The sequence below is a fragment of the Athene cunicularia genome, assembly GCF_003259725.1.
Source record: "Athene cunicularia isolate RWA chromosome 7 unlocalized genomic scaffold, athCun1 chr7_part1, whole genome shotgun sequence".
Classification (NCBI taxonomy): Eukaryota; Metazoa; Chordata; class Aves; order Strigiformes; family Strigidae; genus Athene; species Athene cunicularia.
In genome coordinates, this window is record NW_020799107.1 from 82,343 (window position 1) to 104,857 (window position 22,515).

The 22,515-nt window shown below is 43.2% G+C and overlaps 1 protein-coding gene across 1 annotated transcript in view; it reads left to right on the plus strand.

Moving 5' to 3' along the window:
* Nucleotides 1-22,515, plus strand: part of SATB2 (SATB homeobox 2) — a 111,294-nt gene that overhangs the window by 63,403 nt on the left and 25,376 nt on the right. The window contains exons 6-7 of the mRNA XM_026853023.1: nucleotides 8,170-8,382; nucleotides 13,104-13,259. Coding sequence (XP_026708824.1) covers nucleotides 8,170-8,382; nucleotides 13,104-13,259 — 369 coding nt within the window. The remainder of the gene's footprint in view (nucleotides 1-8,169; nucleotides 8,383-13,103; nucleotides 13,260-22,515) is intronic.

Consider the following 22,515-nt stretch of genomic DNA (forward strand, 5'->3'; position numbering starts at 1 on the left):
AATGCACTCTCAAACTTACCTTGTTCTTCTCTGGAAAGTTTTTTAGCAAATCTGGAGGTGCTGAAGTGATCTGTGCTCTTCAAAATCATAGCTGGAAACAGGTCATTTGAATCCTGCTTTGCATAAAGAAAATGAACATACTCCCCTTCCTCTCCCCACTTGCTCAGCATCCCTCTTTGCCGCAGGCTCATGGACTTGCAGTCAGGATGGTTGGTCAGATTCCAGACAGTCTAAATCACTGGATCAGTGAACTGCTTCCCTCCTCCTCGGGTGTGCCCAGTGGACTGCAAAGCCTATGTTTTTTTTTTTTTTTTTTTTTAGGCATCTTTTTTTTTGCCAATGTTTTGACATAGTAGCCAAAACTAGTAAAATGTTTGGGCGAGTGGCCAGTGCTTGTTTTACTGAACAGCCTCAAGAACTGGAAATATCCGTGAACCTGAGGCTTTTTGAATGAAACAGTTGTAGTGCCAGATACAAAGAGAGCTGGGTAAAAACACCAGGCATGTTCAGGCTGCTTGTAACTCTCCTTCCAAAGAGCACTGCTCCCTTCCTCCTGCCCCGAGTAGCTCCGGGTGAGAGTGTTGGCTTTCCAGCCTGCACATAGGAAGGCAGTGCTTACCCATCTTGGCTCCTGCCTAATTGCACCTCTTCCGAGTGAAGGAAATAACAGCACAGGGAGGAGGAAACAGTACCAGCCTTGGATGTAGTGAAATATATGATGAAATAAACTAAATTGATCCACCTTGTTCTAGTCGCTTCTTGGCTGCAGGAGTGGGTTTTAAGGCATAGGGAAACACAGAATTGATGCTGGATGGTGCTCCAGCTTCTGGTGCGGCTGTGGGCAACTCCATTCTCCTGAAACCAGGAAAGGGGAAATAACACTTCTGTGGCATGCAAAGGTGTCACCAGTCAATTATAGAGGGTCTGGGGGCTCTGAGAGCAGGAGGGTGGTTGGTAAGAAAGCTCCAAAGAAAGGCGTTGGAGGCAGGCAAGGGGAGAGGTGAGTGGTGGCTCCTCATTTATGTCTCTTCTGCTTTCTGTGGCAAAATTCCCCCATACTGAAGTGAGATTAGAAAAGGGTCCTCTAAAAGGCTTTAAGATTAGAAATATAGTTTGTTCAAATAAAATACTCTTCCACCTCTACTTGCTTGTGAGCCAAATCCTGGAGAGAATTCCTTTTGCAAATAATTTTCCCTTTAACTTAAGTGAGAGGAAGACAAACAGCTTTAATTCTCTGCCTGATATCTAGTGAGACAGTCATGCTGCATTCATCGCTATGGTGTCTGCCCCATTGTGCACAGACTTTCAATTAGCAGGGGTTCTGGTTTTGGTTTGGGGGGGGATTTTTTGTTGTTTTTTTCCCCATAGAAAACTCTCTCTTATTGCATGAAATCCTTTCATGCTGCCTGCTTGTTTTATTCTTGTGTGTAATGTGGCACAAGCAGCGTTCTGTTGTACTCACAGGAAAGAAGGCAGTCTGTAAGGGAAGTGCTTAATTTAATAAATTGCAGATTTTTGGTACATGGGATATTTGTTCCAACAGTGGGTTTTGCACTGCCCAAAATTTCAGTTTCAATTAACTTAATTGTATTCAATAGGCTGAATGAAAAGATCTTAAGTAGCATGTGAGTCAGGCTTTCAGAATGTGAGCTTGTAGGAGGCGGCTGCTGCCTGCTCAGCTGATGCACGGGAGTCCTGAGCCTTGGGAGCAAATGCACGGATACACAGAGTGTGCACGAGCTGTACATCTTGCTCATTTTCCAGCATGTTTGAGGATGAAGGTTTGATATGCATGTCATATAAATGGTAGCACTTTGTGGCTGCAGGTGGTCGGTCTTTCTCTGCCTCCTTTTCCCCATGCATCCACATTCAGCTCCACATGCGCATCCTGTCTTCCCTCATAAAGAGATACCATAATAAAAAAGAGGCTTTATTAAACTAATGCAATAAAGGCATTTTCTTTGAGGATTTAAACACTTCATTTTTAATAATAAAAATCAAATTGTCATTGTTGCACCCTGTATAAGTTTTATTCAAATCAGTCTCTAAATGCTTTGTGCCTAAGCAGCGCTCTCCTGAGATGTATGTATTCTAGCATTAGTTAAATGAGTTTAAGAACGAGGCTCATACTCTGGCTTTAGGCAGTGAATCTAGAGATGAGGAGAGTTCTTTTAAATGAGGGACTGATGTCATGCATTCAACTATGCTGAAGGGTACTGGGAAACAGCTGGTCTCCCATTCACATTGATGGAAAACCAGTCAAAGTCCTTTGAGTTCTTAAATTCACATGAGCTGATACGAACATGCCACTGTGTGTTTTGCCCATTGAGATGGAAGAGTTGGTCAGGGAACAGGGTGCAAACTCACTTTTGCCCAGTGGAAGCTGTGACAGGATGGACATGAAGGTGCTTGGTTTGGCTAACCACTCAAAAATTTCCACTGATTATCTAAACAGTTTTGCTCAGCAGAATTGGACTGGATATGTTGCCAGGATAAGCATTTCTAAGAGACTTCCAGCACTTCTGCTTCATATCCTAGCTGGAATTAGGAAGAAATGCAAGGGAATGGAAACAAAGCAGTGAGCGTTTGAAAATGAGCTTGACTCCTAAGAAGCCTACAAGTACTTCATACAGAGGTTCTTGTCAAGAGCTGTATACTTAGAGGCAAAGAGAAGTATTTTTAGAATTGTTGAATGTATGTTATTCAGCCCAGAAGACAATATTGAAGGTGGGACCTGGAGTAAATGCAGAGAGGCCAAGAGATGTCATGGTAAAAGCCTGCCTTGATGTGAGAAAAAAAACCACGCAGGTGGAGGCACTTTATTTCCTTGAAGGATTATGAGAAGTTAGTGCTTCTGCTGCAGAGCTCCCTGAGCTGACCTGCCTCCTCTAGCTTTCAATTGCAAGTAGGAGACAATTTTAAATATAAACGGTCATTTTAGACTGGCAAAATCAAGTTTGTTGTTGTATGCGGAAGGTACAATTTCAGTGCAGTTCAGGAGGACTATGAGTAGCTAACCAGGGGTTCCTTGAGTGCTGCCTTTCATGCTGAAAATAGGTCTTGTGTGCTGAACTGGGATGCTGAGAGGGGGCAAGTTTACTTCATTGATCTTTAAGATTCAGATGTTGAATTTGAATAAATCCCTACATTTTCTGATCCTGATCAGAGTCACATCTATACCCGATGGGAAGCAGAATAGTTTTTCTATTGAGACTGTCAGTTACAAGTACTGGGCTTAGAGTACTTGGAATTTTAAGTACTACAGGAGCAATATTTTTCTAGTATTTCAGCATTTTCTCTGTTGCTTTTGGCAATAGCTGAAGTATGGAGAGGCACAAATAAACCAGAAGTATGAAAAAAGTGTTTATGCTTTTTTAGTCCTTCATATATATAATCTCCTTATACAGAACATAAAGCCTGAGGTTTAGCACATTAGTTGGGTTTATTTAAGTTTTATCCTTGGCCAACATTTTGATTGTCCAAAGCCTGTTTTGAACCTTTTTAACCTTAGTGCCTGCTCTTGCAGACATACTGCTTAGGTCTGTACAAGGGAGAACACAGCTCCCATCCAAGTCATTGGACGGACCTAACGCATGTGAGGTCCTGGCTTGTGCTTGTGAGTCTTCTACTGCCTGATGTCCCTCATGCTCCTCTGTCCCCAGGACATCAGTGTCTGGGCTGCACTCCACCATGACGTCCTCACCCCATCCAGATTGCTGTTGAAAAGCTCTGGGGGCAAAACTGTCCTGCGTTTGGTTTGCTGTCCCACTGAGATCTCATTTGCACCCTTCCCAGCCCTGAGTCAAATCCCTTTGGTAAGAAGGTAGAAGGGCTTCACTCATCTTCTGGGGGCTTTGGTCAAGCCTTTGCATTGGCCTCAAAGGCCAGTCCGTTGGTCCTTTCGATGTAGGAGTCAGTCTGAATAACATTTGCTCTATATTGTACTGCATTATTTTTCAGAAATTGTTCAAAAAAAATATTTGTCCATGAGATTTGGGTTGTTTGTTCTGGAAATCCTGTAGTTAATAAAAAAAAAAAAAAAAAGAAATTAGTTCAAAAATGGGGTTTTAGAGGATGAATGCAAAGCAAACCCCCATGACAGTGACTTTGGCTTGAAGGACTACATTTCAGCTAGTTTGAAAAAACACTGTCAAAATTTCTCTTACCTTAAATAGATCCAATGACTTTTTAAATTTTGATTGGACAAGTGCTTCTTTCTCCATCGCTGGTATTATTTTTTTAAAGTCAATTATGGATCCGGTGTGTAATTTTAAAAAAGGTGCAAGTTCCATGGGTAAACCAAACTGTGTCTCTGCAGAACCCTTGTCTTGGGGTGAGCACACACCTCATATGCAAGTGTGGCTTGTGTGAACATTAAACTTTTCATCAGTTGTCTCATCAGCAACTGGTTTAAAAATGATGCACAGGAGTGGAAAAGCAAGATATTATCAAGCTACATGTCCTTAAAATGTATCCTAGGAGCTGTGTTTGGTGTAGAAGATCTGTTTGGCTATTTCAAATCAGTTTGAGACTTTCTATCCCCTAAAGATCTTTCTACAGGTTTGCAGAATTGGTTACTCTACAAACTGCCAATTTTTAGATTTTTTTTTTTTAAATATGTGAGATGTAAGTTGGAATGAGCTAATTTAACCAATGGAATTTTATAACAAATGTACGAATGCTGTGGGTTTCCCTCCCTCACCCCCTCCAGCAGAAGCATAATTTGCAGAAATGAAAACAGTCCCTGGCTGGCTTTAGGGTGTTCTCAAAAATAGAAACAGTAGGGTTTGTCTGGCTGGGCCAGTTTCCTCACCACACACCTGGTGTATATCACTTTAAAAAATACATTATGCCTCATTAAATTACAATTAAATGAAATCATGATCATTTGTTTTTCTGGAAGGAAGATGTTTTGCATATTGAAAGCCTAATTTGTTGCAGGTGACAAAAAGGCTGAACAGATTATTTAGTATCACTTTATTTTTTATAATGTTACTCACTGGTTAGTTTGTGTATATTTCAGTAGCTCAGAATTATATTATATGTAAATGTTACTGCTCTCAAGATACTTTATTTTATTGTCCTACCCTATCACTCAGCTATCTAGCCACTGTTGTTTACCCGCATTGTTTATCTTCAGTTGCAGGAGGACATGAGATTTTTCCCTCTGAGTCACTTTTCCTATTATCTGTCCTGGTGTTTACATGGTTTCTAAGCTGCCAAAGCACTTGGAGGAGCTGCAGAAAAACCCTCTTTGCAACCAGGTTTTCTATCTGTGGGCCTGGAGCAGGGCATGGGGGAGCTGGACTCAGCCCCTGTGAGGGGCTGCCTCTGTTGCAGCACTGGGGAAAGGAAGGAGCTCGTCCCTCTCCCTGGAGCAGGTGCCTGTGTTGGGAGGTGAGGCTCCTGGCAGCTGTAGAGCCTGGTGACTGAGCAGCAGTGCAAAATACTGCTACGGCCCTGTAGCACAGATGAGACCCTTGTAGAAGCAAGAGGTGCAAGCTAGGGTTCAAAACCGCTGAATCTACTCCATGACAAGCTATTTCTGGTGATGAATCAGAGCCTCCAAGCACAAGAATTGCTATCTCAGGCAAGATACCTTTTAGTGCCATGACCACTTGTACCTGTGAGACTCTGATTTACATAGGGAGTCAATGTCTGCGCTGAAAAGTGATTGCTGTCATGCTTTTACATACATTTCTGCTCTCCACTTTTGGAACTGGACATAAATTTAGCCAGGGTAAGATGGGAGGGAGAAAAAGCTGTCTTAGAGTCAGCTCCAGGTACCTTTCTCTCAACCTAAACTCTTTAATTTTTGAAGTTGATCTTTTCTTTTAAAAAAAGGTTATGTTCCTTTAAAAGACCCAGTAAATTAAGAATTTAGAGACTCTGTGGAACTGGTATTTCATTTATTTACTGCATTTGGAGAATTTTCCACTGACTTTAAGGGAAAATTATAATAGGGACTTGTTGTGTCAACCTTGAAATAGTTCAAGTCATGGCTTCAAGATTCTGTAATGTCCTTTTTTGATTAATTTCCCTCAATCTGTGAGCCTGGCAAGCTTTGGAAGGCTTTTCAAAATGTCCTTAGCTTCTCTGAGGGGTGGTAAACCCTGAGGAAGAAGCCAAGTATGAGCATGCAGTTGTGTTGCGGTCACAGAGAATACCAGAGGCCAGCTCAGGACCAGCCCACTACTGCACCTTCTTCAAACTTTTTCCCAGTATAGACCTTTTTCACCAGGTGGCTTCTCTCTCTGATCCATCTTCTGAGTGGAAGGTCCCACCATAGCTCCATTCCCAGTTCCAGTCCTTCTGGTAACTACTCTGATAATTGCAGGAAAATATAATTGGGAATCTCTTAGCTAGATTATGTAGATGAGGAGCTGAAAAGATGGAGCTGTGTACAGCCTACCTTCAGGTTGTGTGTGGAGCTTGTTTTGAGCACTTCTGGCATCAGCACTGCTGAAGTAGAGCTTTCCTGTATGTGTTTTAATGTAGGTGTTTAATAACAGATCGCAGATAAATGCAAATGCAGGTACAGACACATCATTTGCTGGTCTGTTGGTTTTGTCAGGAAGTCTGGTAAACAGGATCAATATCTACTAAAAGAGTTGGCATTTGGTTAATTGGCCAACTGTAGTGGCAGTGTTTTTGGAGAAGGCTCTCTGATATGGAAGGAAATAAACTAAGACTAAATATTACAGGGTTTTGACCACATGGTTGTTTTCTAGTAACATTTTTCTTGCAAGAAAGAAGTAAGCCTTGACTATACTCATGAGGCAGTTTGCCTTAGTCGTGTCTGTAAAGCAACTGCAAAGTGTTCATGTCAGCAGCGACCAGTAAATTGTATCTGGGGCACCACAGTGTCCCTTTGCACATGGTTGCTGAACGTTGCTTCTCTCACAGCAGTAGGTCGAGGTGATCCCTCTGAGCTCTGACTGGGATTTCACACAGCTACTGTGGCCAGCATCCCTGGAAGCAGCAGTGCAGAGAGCCTCTGGGCTGTAGCAGGCAGGAAACGGGAAGGGTATTGGACTGCTTAGGGAAACATATTGGCAGAATAGCCTTTTAAAATAATGAACCTCCAACTGCCTTTTCTTATGATATTAGTCGCGATGGGCAGAAATGATCCTGCTCTGCTTCTTTGCACACCAGTGCATTTAAACATCTATAGTTCAGGAAATTGCTGTTACTGCTTTTTGGAGTGAAATACCCATCTGTGAAGTGTTGGTTGCAAGGGGGTGCCTGGGGGAGGCTGGTGACACACACTGTGTCCCTGTAGTTTGTGTAGGCCCTGATCCAGGCTTGTGTGTTTTACCTTCAACTTCTAGATAATCAGTGGAACTGTTGAGTGCATACACTTATGCATAAATTTAATCCCATTATTAGATTTAAGCCTCTTTTAATGACATTTTCATCTCTATAATTCCTTCTATTTTCTTCTTTTCTTTGGAAGTGCTGTGCTGGTTACCTCCTCAAATACTGGCTTTTGTAAAAACTAGATGAATATGGTGTTCATTCATGGTTACAATGTGAAGCCTGTGGTATTTTAAAATGAGGTATGAAAGAATGGGTTAAATCCCTAAAGCTGGATTCTAGGGCTTTATTATTGCTTCATTTTTCTGCTTTCAGAAATGACTGTCCAAACCAAAATGAACGGACTGTTACATCAAAAAACAGCCAAACGTTTTTCTTTATAAACCTCCTGCACTGTTTAAATGTCGAAACTAAATTTACCAACCTTGGCAGATTTGTCAGAGATGAACAGGATTGCCAAGTGTTCCCAGATTCAAGTAAAGAGAGAGAGAGAGGGAGAGAGAGAGAGAGAGAGAGATCTAACAGCTCCTAAAATATTTGCAGCAAGCACCTGGTGGTAACTGCAATTTCTTCTATCCAATGCACCTACATTCCTATCCAGCATCTCCATACTCAGAAGCTTATTACAGTGCCAGAATAGGACAGTCCCAAAATAAACCCCAGCCCCCAGAAGACAAACACTTTCCTACAAAATATCCCCTCTGTGAGAGCCCATGAGATTCTGATGTAGGTTCTCAGTATTGCAACCCAGCTGGTTACACTAAACAAATTTTTTTTAAAAAACAAAAAAACAACACATGACTGGGCTTTTTTTTTTTTTTTTTTTTTTTTTTTTTAAATTTTTTGAACCAGGGCTTGTTGTCAGAGATCCTGCGTAAAGAAGAAGACCCTAGGACAGCTTCCCAGTCTCTCCTGGTAAACTTAAGGGCAATGCAGAATTTCCTTAATTTGCCTGACTCGGAGCGGGATCGTATCTATCAGGATGAGAGAGAGAGAAGTATGAACCCCAACGTGAGCATGGTGTCTTCAGCTGCCAGCAGCCCAAGCTCCTCCAGAACCCCCCAGGTAAGATACAATCCCTCGTTACCTTTTTGTTGTGTGCATTAGTCCAGGGAAGGGGTTCCTCTCCGCCCTTCCCATGTTGCTCCCCTCACCCAGATGAGTTGTGGAAATCCTTTTGTGAGGTTTTGGAGTGGCTGTTAAGAGACGTTCAGTGGATTTCAGCAGACATAGTGATGATGATTCTAGCTTTAATCAATGCTATAAATGCAAAAAAATATGTAACAGTCGTGCCAGAAAGAGTGCGTGTGGGCATTACATACAGGCTGTTGATGTATGTCCACTAAATGGTTATTGTAGAATATATTGTAGGAAGACAGAGCACATAACATTTTATCTGTGTCCATTACATTCTGCAGAACACAGAGGACATTTCTGGGCTTGTGGAGAGGTTCATATAAGTTGCAATATAATGTGTGTAGTGAACAGAGGTCAGCAATGAATTAGACATTGCTAGTGCATTCTGTATTCTGCATAGAAAATTACAATTCTTGCTTGAATTAGAGATTTACACAAGTAATTATTTGAAGTGCAGAAAGTAGAGATGGGCAGGGTGCTTGGAAGGCAGATGATGCTTTACAACTCCAAACAAGCTGTCATCTCATAGACTTAACTGCACGTGTTTATTAACGTACTGTTGCCGCCCACTTCCCTGGATAGGTTGTTTCTTTGAACTGAGAGCGTCCACATACTACATCATAATAGTCATCCCCCCTTTTACCAGATTGCTTGCGGTCCCAAATGTCTATTCTGAAAAAGTGAGGGTGCTTGCACAGAGGTGTTGATTAACTCCTGTCATGACGTTTGCCTAACCCGAGTTTGAAATTTCAAACTGTGCAGATGTGATGGGTCAGTTCTAGCACTTCTCTTGATCTTTAGTAAATGGGCCTGTATAACCCTCCTGCTTTGGTGCTTTCACAGTCATGTAGTCTGCAAAACCTTGGGCTGTGTTAGCCATGCTCAGTAATACTATTATAAGCATTTCTCATATTGAATGCTGTCGCCACAGCTGATAAAAATAAGTAAGCATTGGGGGGAGGGGGGCATACTTTTACATGCAAGCTGATCATCCTTAAGGAAGGTGTGTTGATTTTGTAGGAACTGTTGAACTTGTAGGAACTTGTTCAGTTTAACCCAGGCATTTCAGTGCACTTCACCACAATACGTGATGTAAAGAACTGTTTTCAATGAAAGCAAGCATTTCCTGCCAACCCAAATTTGACACTGAACTTTTATTACATGGGAAATTCATTGTATACCTCTTATCTTTTTTAGTTACCTTTCAGTGAAAACAAGATTATAAAGGGAACTATTTTAATGTTTAAGTAGTGTATCCACTTTTTGCATTTGTATGTATTAATGAAGAATTAGTTTATTCCTACTTAAATTTATTGCAATGGATTTTGCAACTAGAATCAAATAACAGAAGGAAATGGAGAGTTTAGATGCAATCCAGTGAGAATAAAAATTGGGGCTGTTGCCCCATCTTATTTCTCTGTCGAAATATGACATTTTCCCTATGTTCTAGCTGTGACTCGTAATTTAAAATGATGGAAATTTTGCCTGCCTTTTTAAGAGCTAAGTGTTTCTAGAAAAACATACCCTAGAAGTATAAAGCAGCTCATCCTTGCCTTATTTCGGCTTGAAGAACCCGGTAGAATATTGTGAGGTTTTTAATCAGCAAAAGCAATACACAAAGGTTTGTGTACCCAGTGCTCGCCTTGTGCCCGCTGGATAACATTTCCCCAGCCCTCAGAGGGCCAGCACCAGTCAGCACAGGTGCTGTTTTGACAACTTGGACACCTCTGCAAATGAGGCTGCTTCCCAGCTCCTGGGCAGGCAGCACGGCTACTGCGCTTCCCCATATGCCTGGTATTAGTTCTGACGAGACAAATGCCATCCTCGCGTGCAGCGCAGCCATTCCCGGCAGTGTTGCCTCCCCAAGCAGGTATATACCTACCCCAGAGTGGGGTGCTTTGGGGCAGCAGCGGTATGAGCTGTACCATCCTTTCAGGAATTGTGTTTGGGTGCTGGAGAAGTTGGTGGAATGGCATTTGGAAATGCAGTTTCCATAGATACCGATCTCCTGCAGCAATACTTCTGGGAATGATGCTTGAGTGTGCCGGGTAGGAGAAGAGCACTGGCAGATACCTGTGGAAATGCTGGTGATGGGGAAGTTGGTCAGGCAGGTGTGAGGGCATGCAGAGTAACCCCACTCGTCTGTCCCTAACTCTGAGGCAATCCCCAAGCCTCCCTTATGGGGTGTCCCCTGCTTAGGGCCTGACCCAAGCTGAGAACAGCAGATTGGTCTGGCAAAGGGGTGTGAGTGCTGTGGGGAAGAGACTCTGAGCTGTTAGGGGTTATTACATACACATGGAAGACCAGCAGTAATGACTGGGTTTCAGCACTCTGGCACTGCAGTTACAAACACTTCTTTTCCTTTTTTTCCCCCACTGTTTGCAATGAGACATTTCAATAATGGCAAATTCCTTCTTAATATCAAGACCAGCTTTGAATCTAGGCCTCTAACATGAAATAATTTATTTTAGTGACTGTGATATTTTGATTTGGTACTTGCCCTACCTATTCTGGTGATTAAATAAAAATGGCACAGCTTTCAGGGTGCATAGGGTAAGCTTTTTTCTGATGTGTAGCTGTGGAGCTAGCAGTGTAGGAGACCCATGCAAGATTGAGCTGTATTTTAAATTTTCTTTTACATGCCAGTTTTGTTCTTCTCGGGATCTCAGGCCTCTGTAATGGCCTTTGAGGCTGTGGTGACCTTGGCTGCTGTGCTAGCCAGAGGCTCCAGTGACTGGTAAGGTTTTTTTCATACCCATCAAAGCACTGTAGGGCCTTTGGTAAAATTAAGCTTCCTTAAATGAGTCCTGACAGACTTGGACAGTCCTCTTCCTTCCCATGATCTCTCTGTTGTTTCATTATGTTTTCCACAATTGCCCTAACTCTCATCTATCTGTGAACATTGAATTTCAGAGTGTGATGTTCCTGTTGGTCCATCTGTTGGGTTGTACCCCACATGTGTTCATGGTCTGTGGATGGCAGCAAGCCCCCTGGGGCACGGGTGGCTGTGGTCTGCCCCAGGAGCTGATCAGCTGCCCCTACCTGAACGCGGGGGCTTGCCTTAGCAAGAGCAGGAACATCTTAAGCCCTTTCTATGCGGGTCCTGCCTGCAACAGGCAAGGAACAAGCCCAGAGGGGGAGTACCTGCTGAGCTTGGCAGGTAGGAAAGGCAGAAGATACAGGTTGGTTAAAGCTTTATCTGGAAGCAGTGAGAAGAGTGACTAGTCTAGGTTGTTATCTTGATTGGATTTTGTCTCCATTATTAATGTGGCCTTTGGTACAAAAAAGATGTTAGGGAGAGGAAGATTTTGAGGACAGCAGAACAGAAGGAAGAGTTCAGTAGGTTTGGTTTTGCCTAGTTAACCTTCCCATTAACAAATAGGCATTTGGGCGTGTCTGCTTAGTTAAAAATTAACATTAGAGATGTACTCTAGCAGGCTTCAACACTGGCACAAAACCAGGAGCCAGCTGAAAAGGTTTATAATTGGGCCAAATATTTGAATGTCAGCAGGGTTTATGAGAGGTTTGAATCTGTTGGGAAGTGTGAGCTTTGCCACTTAGGTTATTTTGTTTCCTGTGACCTTTACATCTCCAGAGAAAACAGAGATTTTATATCAGTAATCTATGTATTTCCCTTAAAAGGTGTAAGGGGTACTGTGATCAGTCCTGGTATCTCTCCTCTTTGAGGTCAGGAAAGCAAATGAGATCTGTCTCTCCAAGGGGCTGCTGGTGCCGGGAGCACTCAGCGAGCATTGCATCGCCCTTGCTCCCTCGCCTGCTGGTGCGTTCTGGGGATCGCCATGGCCAAGGGGCTTTAAAATGAAAGTCTTGTAGCAGCCTGCTGAACTGTATTGATAGAAGCCTCACAGGGGTAGTCCAGCCCGGGTAAAGTACTGGCAGCGTCCGTTATTGTCCTTCATTTGTCATAGAAGCTGATGGGAAATCATTCAATTAAAAGGAGTGCAGTGGAATACACAAAATCTCAATATGAGTTTAGGAGAATGAGGGCAGCACATCAAAGGCATGCCAAAGCCCAGCTTTATGAAATGATTTTTTTTTTTCATTTCTGCTGATTTCCTAGGTGAAATTAGGTGACTGTCTGGCTAGCATAATGATGATAAGGCTGGGAAACCATACATACTCAAATGACATACGTATAGTTTTAATAAAGGATGAGGGAGACTTGAGGGAGTGCATTAAATTGAGTAATAATTTATTATTTAGAGACCTCTACCCATTTACTCATTTTTTCTGGGAGAATTGGCTCTTCCTCCAAGGTGTAGGCCACTTTTAGAGAGGGGGGAGAGGGTAGAGGCTGGTGTCTCTGCTGCAGCAGTTAGCTGGCAAAGCCAACTTCAGCGACTGCCTGCAGTCGAGTGCCCCAGCTACCTATCCTGTTGTTGAGCTGCTCAATAAACATGCTGGGAGAGGGAGAGGGGGAGAGTTGACAGGGCCTTGCATGTCCTATAGGAATGCACTGCAATTATTTCCAATCACAATTAACCTGATTAGAATAATGGACAGGAAGTGTCCCTCTGTAGCTAATGCAGTTTGGCATCAGCTGACTGAAATCCTTTGATAATTTCTGCACAGATGGCTGGGCTGAAAGCAGCACTTTTTTAATTATTATTTTCATGGTCTCTTGGTAGGCCAAAACCTCGACACCAACAACAGACCTCCCCATTAAGGCGGACGGCGCCAACGTCAACATCACAGCTGCCATTTATGACGAGATCCAACAAGAGATGAAAAGGGCCAAGGTATCTCAAGCTCTGTTTGCCAAAGTGGCTGCCAATAAAAGTCAGGTGAGTGGTAGAGGGGATTTTGTTATTGCGGGGCTTTTTGGGGTTTTGTTTTTAAAGCAAACTCTGGGATTGGAACTAGACCCATCTCCTCCTCCCACCAATAAAAATACATCTGTTCCTACAATAATAATAATCTTCATCTCTGGGGAACCTGTCGTGTTTTTGGCCTTTGCCTGCTTAAGTGGTTTCCTTTTCCCTTTTAAAATAGGCTGAGAAAAGGTTCAGCTCACAGCCAAGCTTTTTCTCCTCTTTCGTACAAACATGCCTGTCTTTTCCCACTTGTGGTATATAACTTACACCTCAGCTAGTGGGACAAGGACGTTTCAGAATGATGATATTCTTCTCACTTGGCAGGTAAAGAAATTGTTTTCTTCAGTGATAAACTGAGGGAAGGCAATAGGAAACCACACATTAGGCAGGTGTTTCCTTTTTTTTGCATGTTGTATGTGCTGCATACAGTATTGCCATGTGAATAATTCACATCAGATCCAGTCATTTTTACAAAAAGGCATGAGAGGGCACTGCAGTGAGTTCTGCTGGATTAATTTCCACCTTGGATGTAAAAAATACATGTGGGCAAACCTAGGTCAGGATGAGATTCTTGAAGAGAATCCATTAATTTAAAAATTTCATCTAACTCTTTAAAAAAATATAGTGCACCAGAAGGGATTTTGTGGAAAGGAAGACAGACAGAATTTTTTGTAGGAAGGGCAGTAAGTGGATTGGAGACCGTTGGAAGAAATTGTTTACTTGGTGAATAGGGCTGCTTCTGGTCCTGGATGAAATTACTCAGTTGTGCTAGGAGAGGGCATCAATATGCACAGAAAAATGCACAAACGTGTCTGTGACAATGAAAGAGTGGGCTAGAGGTATCTAGATGCACATACTCTGCAAAATACGTATTTTCCTCTGTGCAGAGAAACAACACTGTAGTCATTAAAGTAGATGTAAAATAAGAGGTTGAAAGGCATATAAACAAAGCATCAAAGGCTATCAAAGCACATGGGAGGGCCTTGTCCTTGTTACAGGTATTTGTGCCCTGACACATGGAGGTCTGATTCATTTTTCTTTCCTCATCTAATCATTAATTTTCTTTGCCTTTTGCTTTCTCTTGTCAGGGTACAAGCGTTACAGTCTGCAACCCCTCTACCCCCCAACAAAATCCCAGGCACAGTATGAAATACATAAAAGGAAAATACCATGGAACCCTCTTAAACTGTTAAATGCATAAAAATCTCCTGTACCACATGGCAAAATATAATGAGAACTGGAGCTGTTAAACGAATAAAGCTGTTAAAAGCATAATGCCACTTGGCACAACTACTGTGCATTTAACGGTTTTCCACTGTGTAATAAATGACATATGTGGTAAACGTGCAGTAAATATAAAAACTGCACAATTGATTTTGCAAACGTGCCCCTTATTCTTTACTCCATGCAGATATCAAAGTTCCACCCAGAATCCGGACTGGACAGCTTTTAATATGGAGTGTTTAATGCAGACTGAATGCCAGTCTCTCTGAGGTTTGGCTTAAAATTGCCTGCGAGCTTCCTGTCATTATACCCAGAGGCTTCTTGAAATAGAGAGGGACTGAACCACCCAACAATAATTTGGGTGGCTCACCAGCTTTCGTCTGTGCCAGCTTGAGTGTGCTTCTCTGGCAGCATTGCACACCAGCACCAAAACAAAAATAATCTCCGTAGTCTTTCACGTGGAAAAGGAACAGGGCAGATTTTAAAAGCCAGATGCAAAAGGTTAAGAAAAGGATCCACAAATGTTATTGTTTAAAGCAAAGTTGCTGCACATAAAGGTTTTGTTTCTTCAGCAGCAGCAAATAAAGAAGTGTTTCTGAGGCTGATGTTTCTTTTGTTTCACAGCCCTGCCAAAGCAATACTGACTCCCTGGGATGACCCAGCATTCGCCATGCTGAGATGTCATAGTGCTCTGCTGGAGCATGAAAGTGGTTTATGGGGGCACTGGAAGGCAGGGACGGAGAAGCTGTAGCCAAGAACCATAGTGGTATGGGGCCCCCCCTGCCCCAAAGCCCACCTGCGTGCCTGCCCCCCGGCCTGGCTTGGCATGCCTGTGGTGTCCCACCGCTGGCTGGGGTGCCCTGTGGCCAGGAGTAGTGCCAAAAGCAAGGACACAACTGCTTGTGTAGGGGAAAGCTACTGGCATGGTGGGGTGGTCGGCCTGTCGCCTTAGGTCTAGCTCGTCTAAAAACCAGTGGTGGGGCTTTCCTAATGCTTTATGCAGGCCAGTTGTGGGTATTTCTGGTGAAGATGCTGCTGATTTCAGCAGCTGAGTTACATGGTGGGAAGTGCTCATCGAAATCTGCCCATGTTTGCAGAAGAGAGAATTTGAAAGAGGGGAAAAAAGAGCCAGTCTGAGGGTTTGCTTGGACTCTCCGCCAAGGTTCGTTCACTTGCTGTTCTCCACAGGCCTGGCTTGCATTGCATTGGCTTCCTCTATTATTCCCTCACCCCAGACTACTGAGAGGCTTCCAGTTTGCTAACAAGGCATGTGTTATGTTGGGCGCTGCTATTCTGTCAACAGCAATCCACGGTGCTGTGAGATCTTCACAGTTTTAGCAGCCAGTGAATCTCCGACAGGGCTGTTTTGACATTTTATACACAGGGCTGTATGTCATGTACCCGAGAGAGCATCCAGAGCCAATGGAGGCCTCATTTCGTCTTCTGTCTTCGTACAGGAAGAGTGGTACCCACTGAGAGCAGTTATTGCAAGCAGCATCATCTACTGGAGGAGTTAATTGACCTCTAATTTAACAAGTGGCCATCTTTATTCTTAAGTAATGGCAGAGTCTCAGTTCAGCAACTAAAGGGAAGGGCAGCTGCTAGAAACAAAGGTTACAAATCACAGAGCTCACAAGTCAACATAAAAGCAAGGAGCAGGGTCTCATGGAGGTACCAAGGTGGTGTGATGAGACTTCTCTAAGGGAACCCACCTTCATAAAGATCTTAAGAGATTAATTTTAGACATGGGCTTACTCATAATTTATTTACCTTAATATGTATTTTATTTCTTGCAACTTATATCTAGACATTTTTAGTCTTTTTGTGAAACGCTGTGCATCTCTTTGTATTTTTGAAGACAGCAGGAGCTGAGGGGCTCAGTGCCCTCCAAACACAGTCTCCAAAGCTGTCATCCTATTTTAGTTGCCAGCTGTTAGTGATGTATCCACTGGACAGCATGCTTCTCTGGGGATGACGCTTGCTAGTGCCCTTTGTCCTTTAAATGGCTAAGCCTGAAACTTGTATTATCACATTGGGAGTGTTTCTGAGTGTGGCTGAACACCAGGATTTGGTTTCCAATCTGCACTTTGGGCTCTCCTGGTTATATTTAATTCACAAGGAGATGGGTTTCTAGTGTGCCATTTCAGAGAGGTCTGGGTGGCCTGCGTGTCTCCAGAGCCAGACAGTGGGACAGGCACAGACTTTGACTTTGGGTTGTTTCAGGTTTGGACTGTCAGTCTTGAAAATGGCTTCAACATCCAGTGCTACAACTGCTCTACAGTACGACTTCAAGAAAACCATTTTCCCTGTGACCATGTGCCAGTGCTTCTGGAATACTGTGCAGCAGCATCACCCCTCTGCTAGCGAGAGTCACAGCAGAGGCTATGCTCTGCTCAGCAGACATTTTTTTTAGCCTGTGTGCAATAAGTTTAGGAATACAGTTTATAATAAACAGTCACTATCAAAATAAATAGTGAACATAGATGGCTGGAGCCCTTGTTGACAGTCTGAGAGAAGACAAAATTTGTATGAACATGGAGACCAAACTTCCCACAGTTCTGCTAGGGCACAAGACTCTCCTTAATCAGGCTGCGCTGGCATGGGGGAGCTGGGCAGATGGTGCTGGGGATCTGCCCCAGTCAGGGCAAATGGAAGGATTTGACCTTCGCCAGTCCAGTGAAAACAAAAAGTAAACCCTTGAAAGTGAAATTCTTCTCAACGGACTGGAATTTGTTTCAGTTGCACCACAGTAAAGCAAGAGAGACCCCGTGGAGCAACATTTGAAAAAATGTTAGGCTGGCAAAGCTTGGTCTCTGGTTCTTATCTTTGCCCTGTTTAAAAATGATCAAACAAAAAATAAACTTGCCTCAGGGGTTGGAGGCTGGGGGAAGAAAAGCCCTTCAGTTGAGACCCTTCAGGTTAAGAGAAACCCAGGGCTATGGATGGAAATCACTATGACGGTTCCTTGCCTCTCCTCTGACTTCCTTTTTGTGTTGAGATCCCTGCCTCATTGTCAGGATTGTCTCTGTTCTCTGGCCAAGGAGGGTGCTGGTCCCTCAGTAGGAGCCCATGCTAGATGGTTCTCAGCATCATGACCACCTGCCCATGCCCTCACTCCTGCCCATGCTCTGAGAAGAAAATAGAGGTACTGCGAGAGGGATGAACAGCGTCACTCTGGGGCAGGGTTAGCTCTAGAAACCCCTTATTTTGTCCTTCCCTCTCTCCTTCCCCAGTTATATTCCCCTGGATACATTTGACATGGTGGGATGCCTTCTCTCCCCCTTTTAGCTTATAATAGGTATTTTCTGTCCCCTTAAACTAATTAGCTTCCAGTGAAGATGAACAACAGCTAGAAAAAACAGCTGGTGATGAAGATGCATAGCATATATAGTGTATGCATATAGGGCACTTCTTACTACTGTGGCATCTTGGTGCCTTTATGATGATGTGAATCTCTACACCTGGGGCGTATCTGTTTTACTGATATTTTGATGTTCTTGTTACATATGGAGGAAATACAGAAAGACATTTCTCTCCTTGACTGAACTTAAAATTTCTTTGAAGTACCTTTGGGCATTAACTCATTTTTTACAGTCTTCTATTTGCAGTCACAGTGTGACCCCCATTCAGGACAGCATCTGCAGCAGTGCATGAGCCTCTCAGCAGCTGAGTGAAGCAGGGACAGTTGTGGAACTGGGGCTTTGCTCAGGAAGTCCTTGGCAGACCTGGGAGCTGATGGCGGGCTGCTTGCCCTAACCACAAGCCCACACTTCCTCTCCAGCGTGGGGAGAAGCTAGTTTGAACTTGGCACGCTGGAAATATCCTCAGTGCACAGCGTCCTTCCCTCTGAGGCCAAGAGCTGTAAGCAGACGTGATGTTCCCATGAATCTAAGATGCATCCAGACTCATGTACCTCATTCATTTTTTTTGTATTGCTTTGTGTTTTATAATGCTAGTGAGAAGCTGGCCCTCATGAAACTGTCCCTCATTGAATTTTTGGGGAGCAAAAGTACAGAGCATTTCAGAAAATTCGGTCTATTGAGTGATTAACCTTGAACTGTATCAAAATGCTCCAAGTAAAGCTTCTCAGGTTCAGTCCCCCTCCCCCGGCCCTCATCAAGAATTCATTGAAGCCATGACAGAACTCTCCATTACAGTTAGTCTTTTATCCATTTCAGCTTTCTTGATTAGGTTATCTTGAATCATTAGGGGGTTTATTTATTTTAATAGACACTTATTGGATTCATGGAAAGAGAGTTTGGCGACTAAGGAACAAGAGCTGAATATTATCTGGCTCATTTCACGCTGCAGAGAGTCCCAAACTGAGCAGAGGGAAGAGGAGCTGAGGAAGTTTGTCAAGAGGACTCCTGCTATCCCATGTAGAAAGGGAGCTTTCCCTGGGGAACGCAGTATTTCTTTCCTAATCTTTCAAGACTTGCGTCAATCATTGCTGCTTTTTTTTCCTTTTGTCACATATGTTGACATTTTCTGCACTGATGATGTGGGTGAGGAAATGGCCTTTTACATTTATTTTTGAGATTTATTCCTGAATCACTCTGACTAAAAACTCTTCATTTGCCTACTCATGCTTTCACTGGAGACCCTAGAAAATGTCAGCACAGAAAGTTAACTGTATTATTATTAATTTCAGTGTAAGTGCAGGGAAGCACAAGGTCAAGTTTAGTTACAGTTTTATCCAGGCTTGAAGTGCCTTGTGGTCCAGCCCAAGCAGAAAGGCTGCCTGTGACTAAGTCACCATGGACACCCAACTGCCACCTCCTGCAGTGGCTTTCAGTAGAGATGCTACTTGACGTGTAAGTGCTGGCCTGCAGCCCCAGCATAACTGAGCCTGAACTCTTCCCACATGCTTTCTTGTCCTTAATCAGAAATTTGGTCCTTGGCTGAATGCAAGTCAGCAGATCTGAAGGAAGCAGTTTGGGGCATCAGGATATTTGTGCGTACCGTCACTAAGCACTGGAAAATCTGACCTTGCTGTAGTCTTGTACCTCTGTCTCCTGGAGCAGCCTCGCCTGCTCCAAGGTAAGTCTAACAAAAGTGAAAGGGTCAAGCTGCTAAAAAGGACCCAAGGATAAGTGACAGAGAACATGGCTCACAATTGCTGCACCAGCTAACTGTCCCTCAGGGGGCTTTGAGAGCGCCAAGGCTAATGCTTTGGTGCAGTAAGCACACTGTTTCTTTAACAGCATAAAAGCACAATGGGAATGGCTGGCTTCCTGCAGATTTTTGTTGTTGTTTGCTTAGCTATGTGGAAATGTATTTGATTAGGAGACAGAGAGAGAGGTTAAAAATAGGACATTAATATGATATTATTTGTTTTATCAAATAAAATGCTTAGAAAATGTTTATCTTGTCTCATGAGAACAACAAAAATAGAGGCCAGCACTTCTCTGCAGCTCTCTTTAATGAGCTAAATTGGGCTGCATTCTCAATGCCTGTAGAAGTTTTGGGGTGAAATGGAGGAAGTTCTGAGCAGAATTCCTTGTAACCACAAGCACTGGGTGTGCCTGACTGTAGAGCCAAAAGCATCCTTTAATTGTGCTGTTTTTCCTCCTCTTATTTTTAATGGAAGACATTCCCATTTGAGAACCTTAGAAGCTGACATTAAGGGCTGGATTCTGCCACCCATATTGACACTGGCACATATCAAACTCCTGGTAACTCTGTGGCATTCAAGGGGGCTGTGTGTGTGGTGGAGCAAGACTTAGGATGTGCAGGGGAGGCAGGATGAGAAACAGCGTATCATCACAGATCTGGGGAAGGATGTGTTGTTTGTTAGATTTTCAGAATACACTCACAGAAGTTGGATTTACTTGTAGTGCAGTGAGCTCAGATGTTGTGGATGAGTGGGGGGAAAGGTGGTGAGATAGTGTCTCCTTCTCCACTTTTCTTCTTTATGCCAATAAATGTAGCTATAGATGAAAATTCACTGTGAATGGCTGTAGCTCCAAGAATCTCTGTATGTTAGCATTTCTTAAATGAAATAATTCTCCTGGAAGTCTCTGTGTAACATACACAGACCCAAAGAAATAAATAAAAGAAAATAAAAAAAAATGCAACCAAAAACCCCCAAGTTGAGATTTTTAACAGAAAAAGGAGATTTGCGTATTAATAATTCATGAGTTCTCATTGAACATGCACGAAGAAACGGTGCTATTCAATAGAGAATACTGTCATCTGTCACTGTTTTATTTGACATTTACACTTTTTTTTTTTTTTGCCTGGTACTGCAAAACTTTCTTGGATGGCGTGCTAAGATTATTTAAATAATTAAAAAAATCCGATGCAGACTTTTCATCTGTGCATGGGGAAGGCGGTTACTTGCAATCATAAAGAATGTGTGAGTAAGCTGCAGCGCTGTGTTTTCTCACATATTATCCAAGCTATCACCTAATAATCAGCCCCATAGATGGATAGATAGGGTCTTGAATGGATGGGTGAGAGAGGGAATGCTTGAATAAATAAAGGGAAGGATAGGAAAAGAGCAATGGAAGGACAGATTTGATGCAGAAAAGTGTACACATGCACACAGTGGGTATGCGTGTGTATGCGTGGGGGTGAGTGAATAATGGCTGTTGTGAAGAAAGCTGCCACAAATACATTGCCGTTGCGGATGCAAAAATAAATATTTATAAATGGCGTTGGGGGAGATCCAGTCCCGCACAACGTGAGAGAAGACAGGGCATTTAGCACAATGACAATTCAGAGTTAGGCGCACCTTGCAATTTCTTGCTAATATTAGGCTCATGAAAATCTTTCTGCTCTGTAGGTTAGTTATTATTTATAAAAATCACAGAACCAGCTGATACATTCATAAGCTAATTATTGTAGCAGCTGGGTACACATGGTGCAATATGTCTGAGGCTGTGAAGTATCACAGATTTCTTGGGGCCTGCTGTGGTGGGGGTGTGCTGTTGAAGGCTAGATCCCTTAATCTGATCAGCCAAGCAAATACTTTGTGGGGAAACTGGATTAATATCTCTCTAAATACCACGGATGTGCTTCACCTTCAGAACCAGGCTCCTTTAAACGTGCCATTAGCTTATCTCCTTTGGGGAATGGAGACGTTCTCAGGTGTCCTCAGGATGGCGGGGTCTTTGCCTGGTGCCTCCCTTTGCCAGAAATTAATTTGGTTTGCTCATGTCTGCACACATGGTCACACTGCAGTCTAATCTTTTCCCTAATAGCTCCAAGGTCAGGACCTCGCATGTTGCCAGGCAAATTGAGCACTATCCTTCTTAAAGACTAATGGCAGCGAGTGCCTAGTCCATAATGAGGCCTGTAGTGTTGCTCTAAGTGATTGTAATGAGTGCTGATTATAACGGGACAGATAAATCAAAATGCAGCACTTGCCATCGGGCTAGCTGGTCCAACTCTGGGAAGTGGAGGTGGCCCCGCTGAGCTGTCCCCGGGCTCGGCCAGGGCTGGGTACGGCACCCCGAAGCCTGGGGGAAAGCCCCAGGAGCCATCCTCCCCCAGGCCTGCCCTGCACAGGGCTCCTGCTCCACCAGCTGAGGGGTTTTGTGTGTATTTTCTGTTAAACCATTGGCCTTCATGCTACAGAATCCCTTGGGAGATGTTAAACATACCTGCTTGAAACATTTGAAAGAGTTCAGTTGGAGACTCACTCAGATCACTGCAAACAGGGAGAAATGGGAGCTTATTTTTTCTACAGATGGTTTATTTTTCATTTCAAAAATTATTTCCTTTATATGAAGGAACCCCTGAGAAAACACTCTGGAGCTGGGAGATTTTCTTCCTGTCTTTTTTTCTAAAAGAGAGAAAGTTTTGGAGGATTTCTGAGTGGAGGAAAGGGAAAGAAAGAGAACTGAGGGTAAGGGATGTGGCCAAGCCACATTAAAATGCAGTCATCACCTGGCTGAGAGATTACCCAAATACCAGTCAAAGCACTTTGAAAATATAATACAGATTTTTTTTTTCCCTAAGTAAATGATTAGATATCTTGTTTTCATCCTTGCCCCCC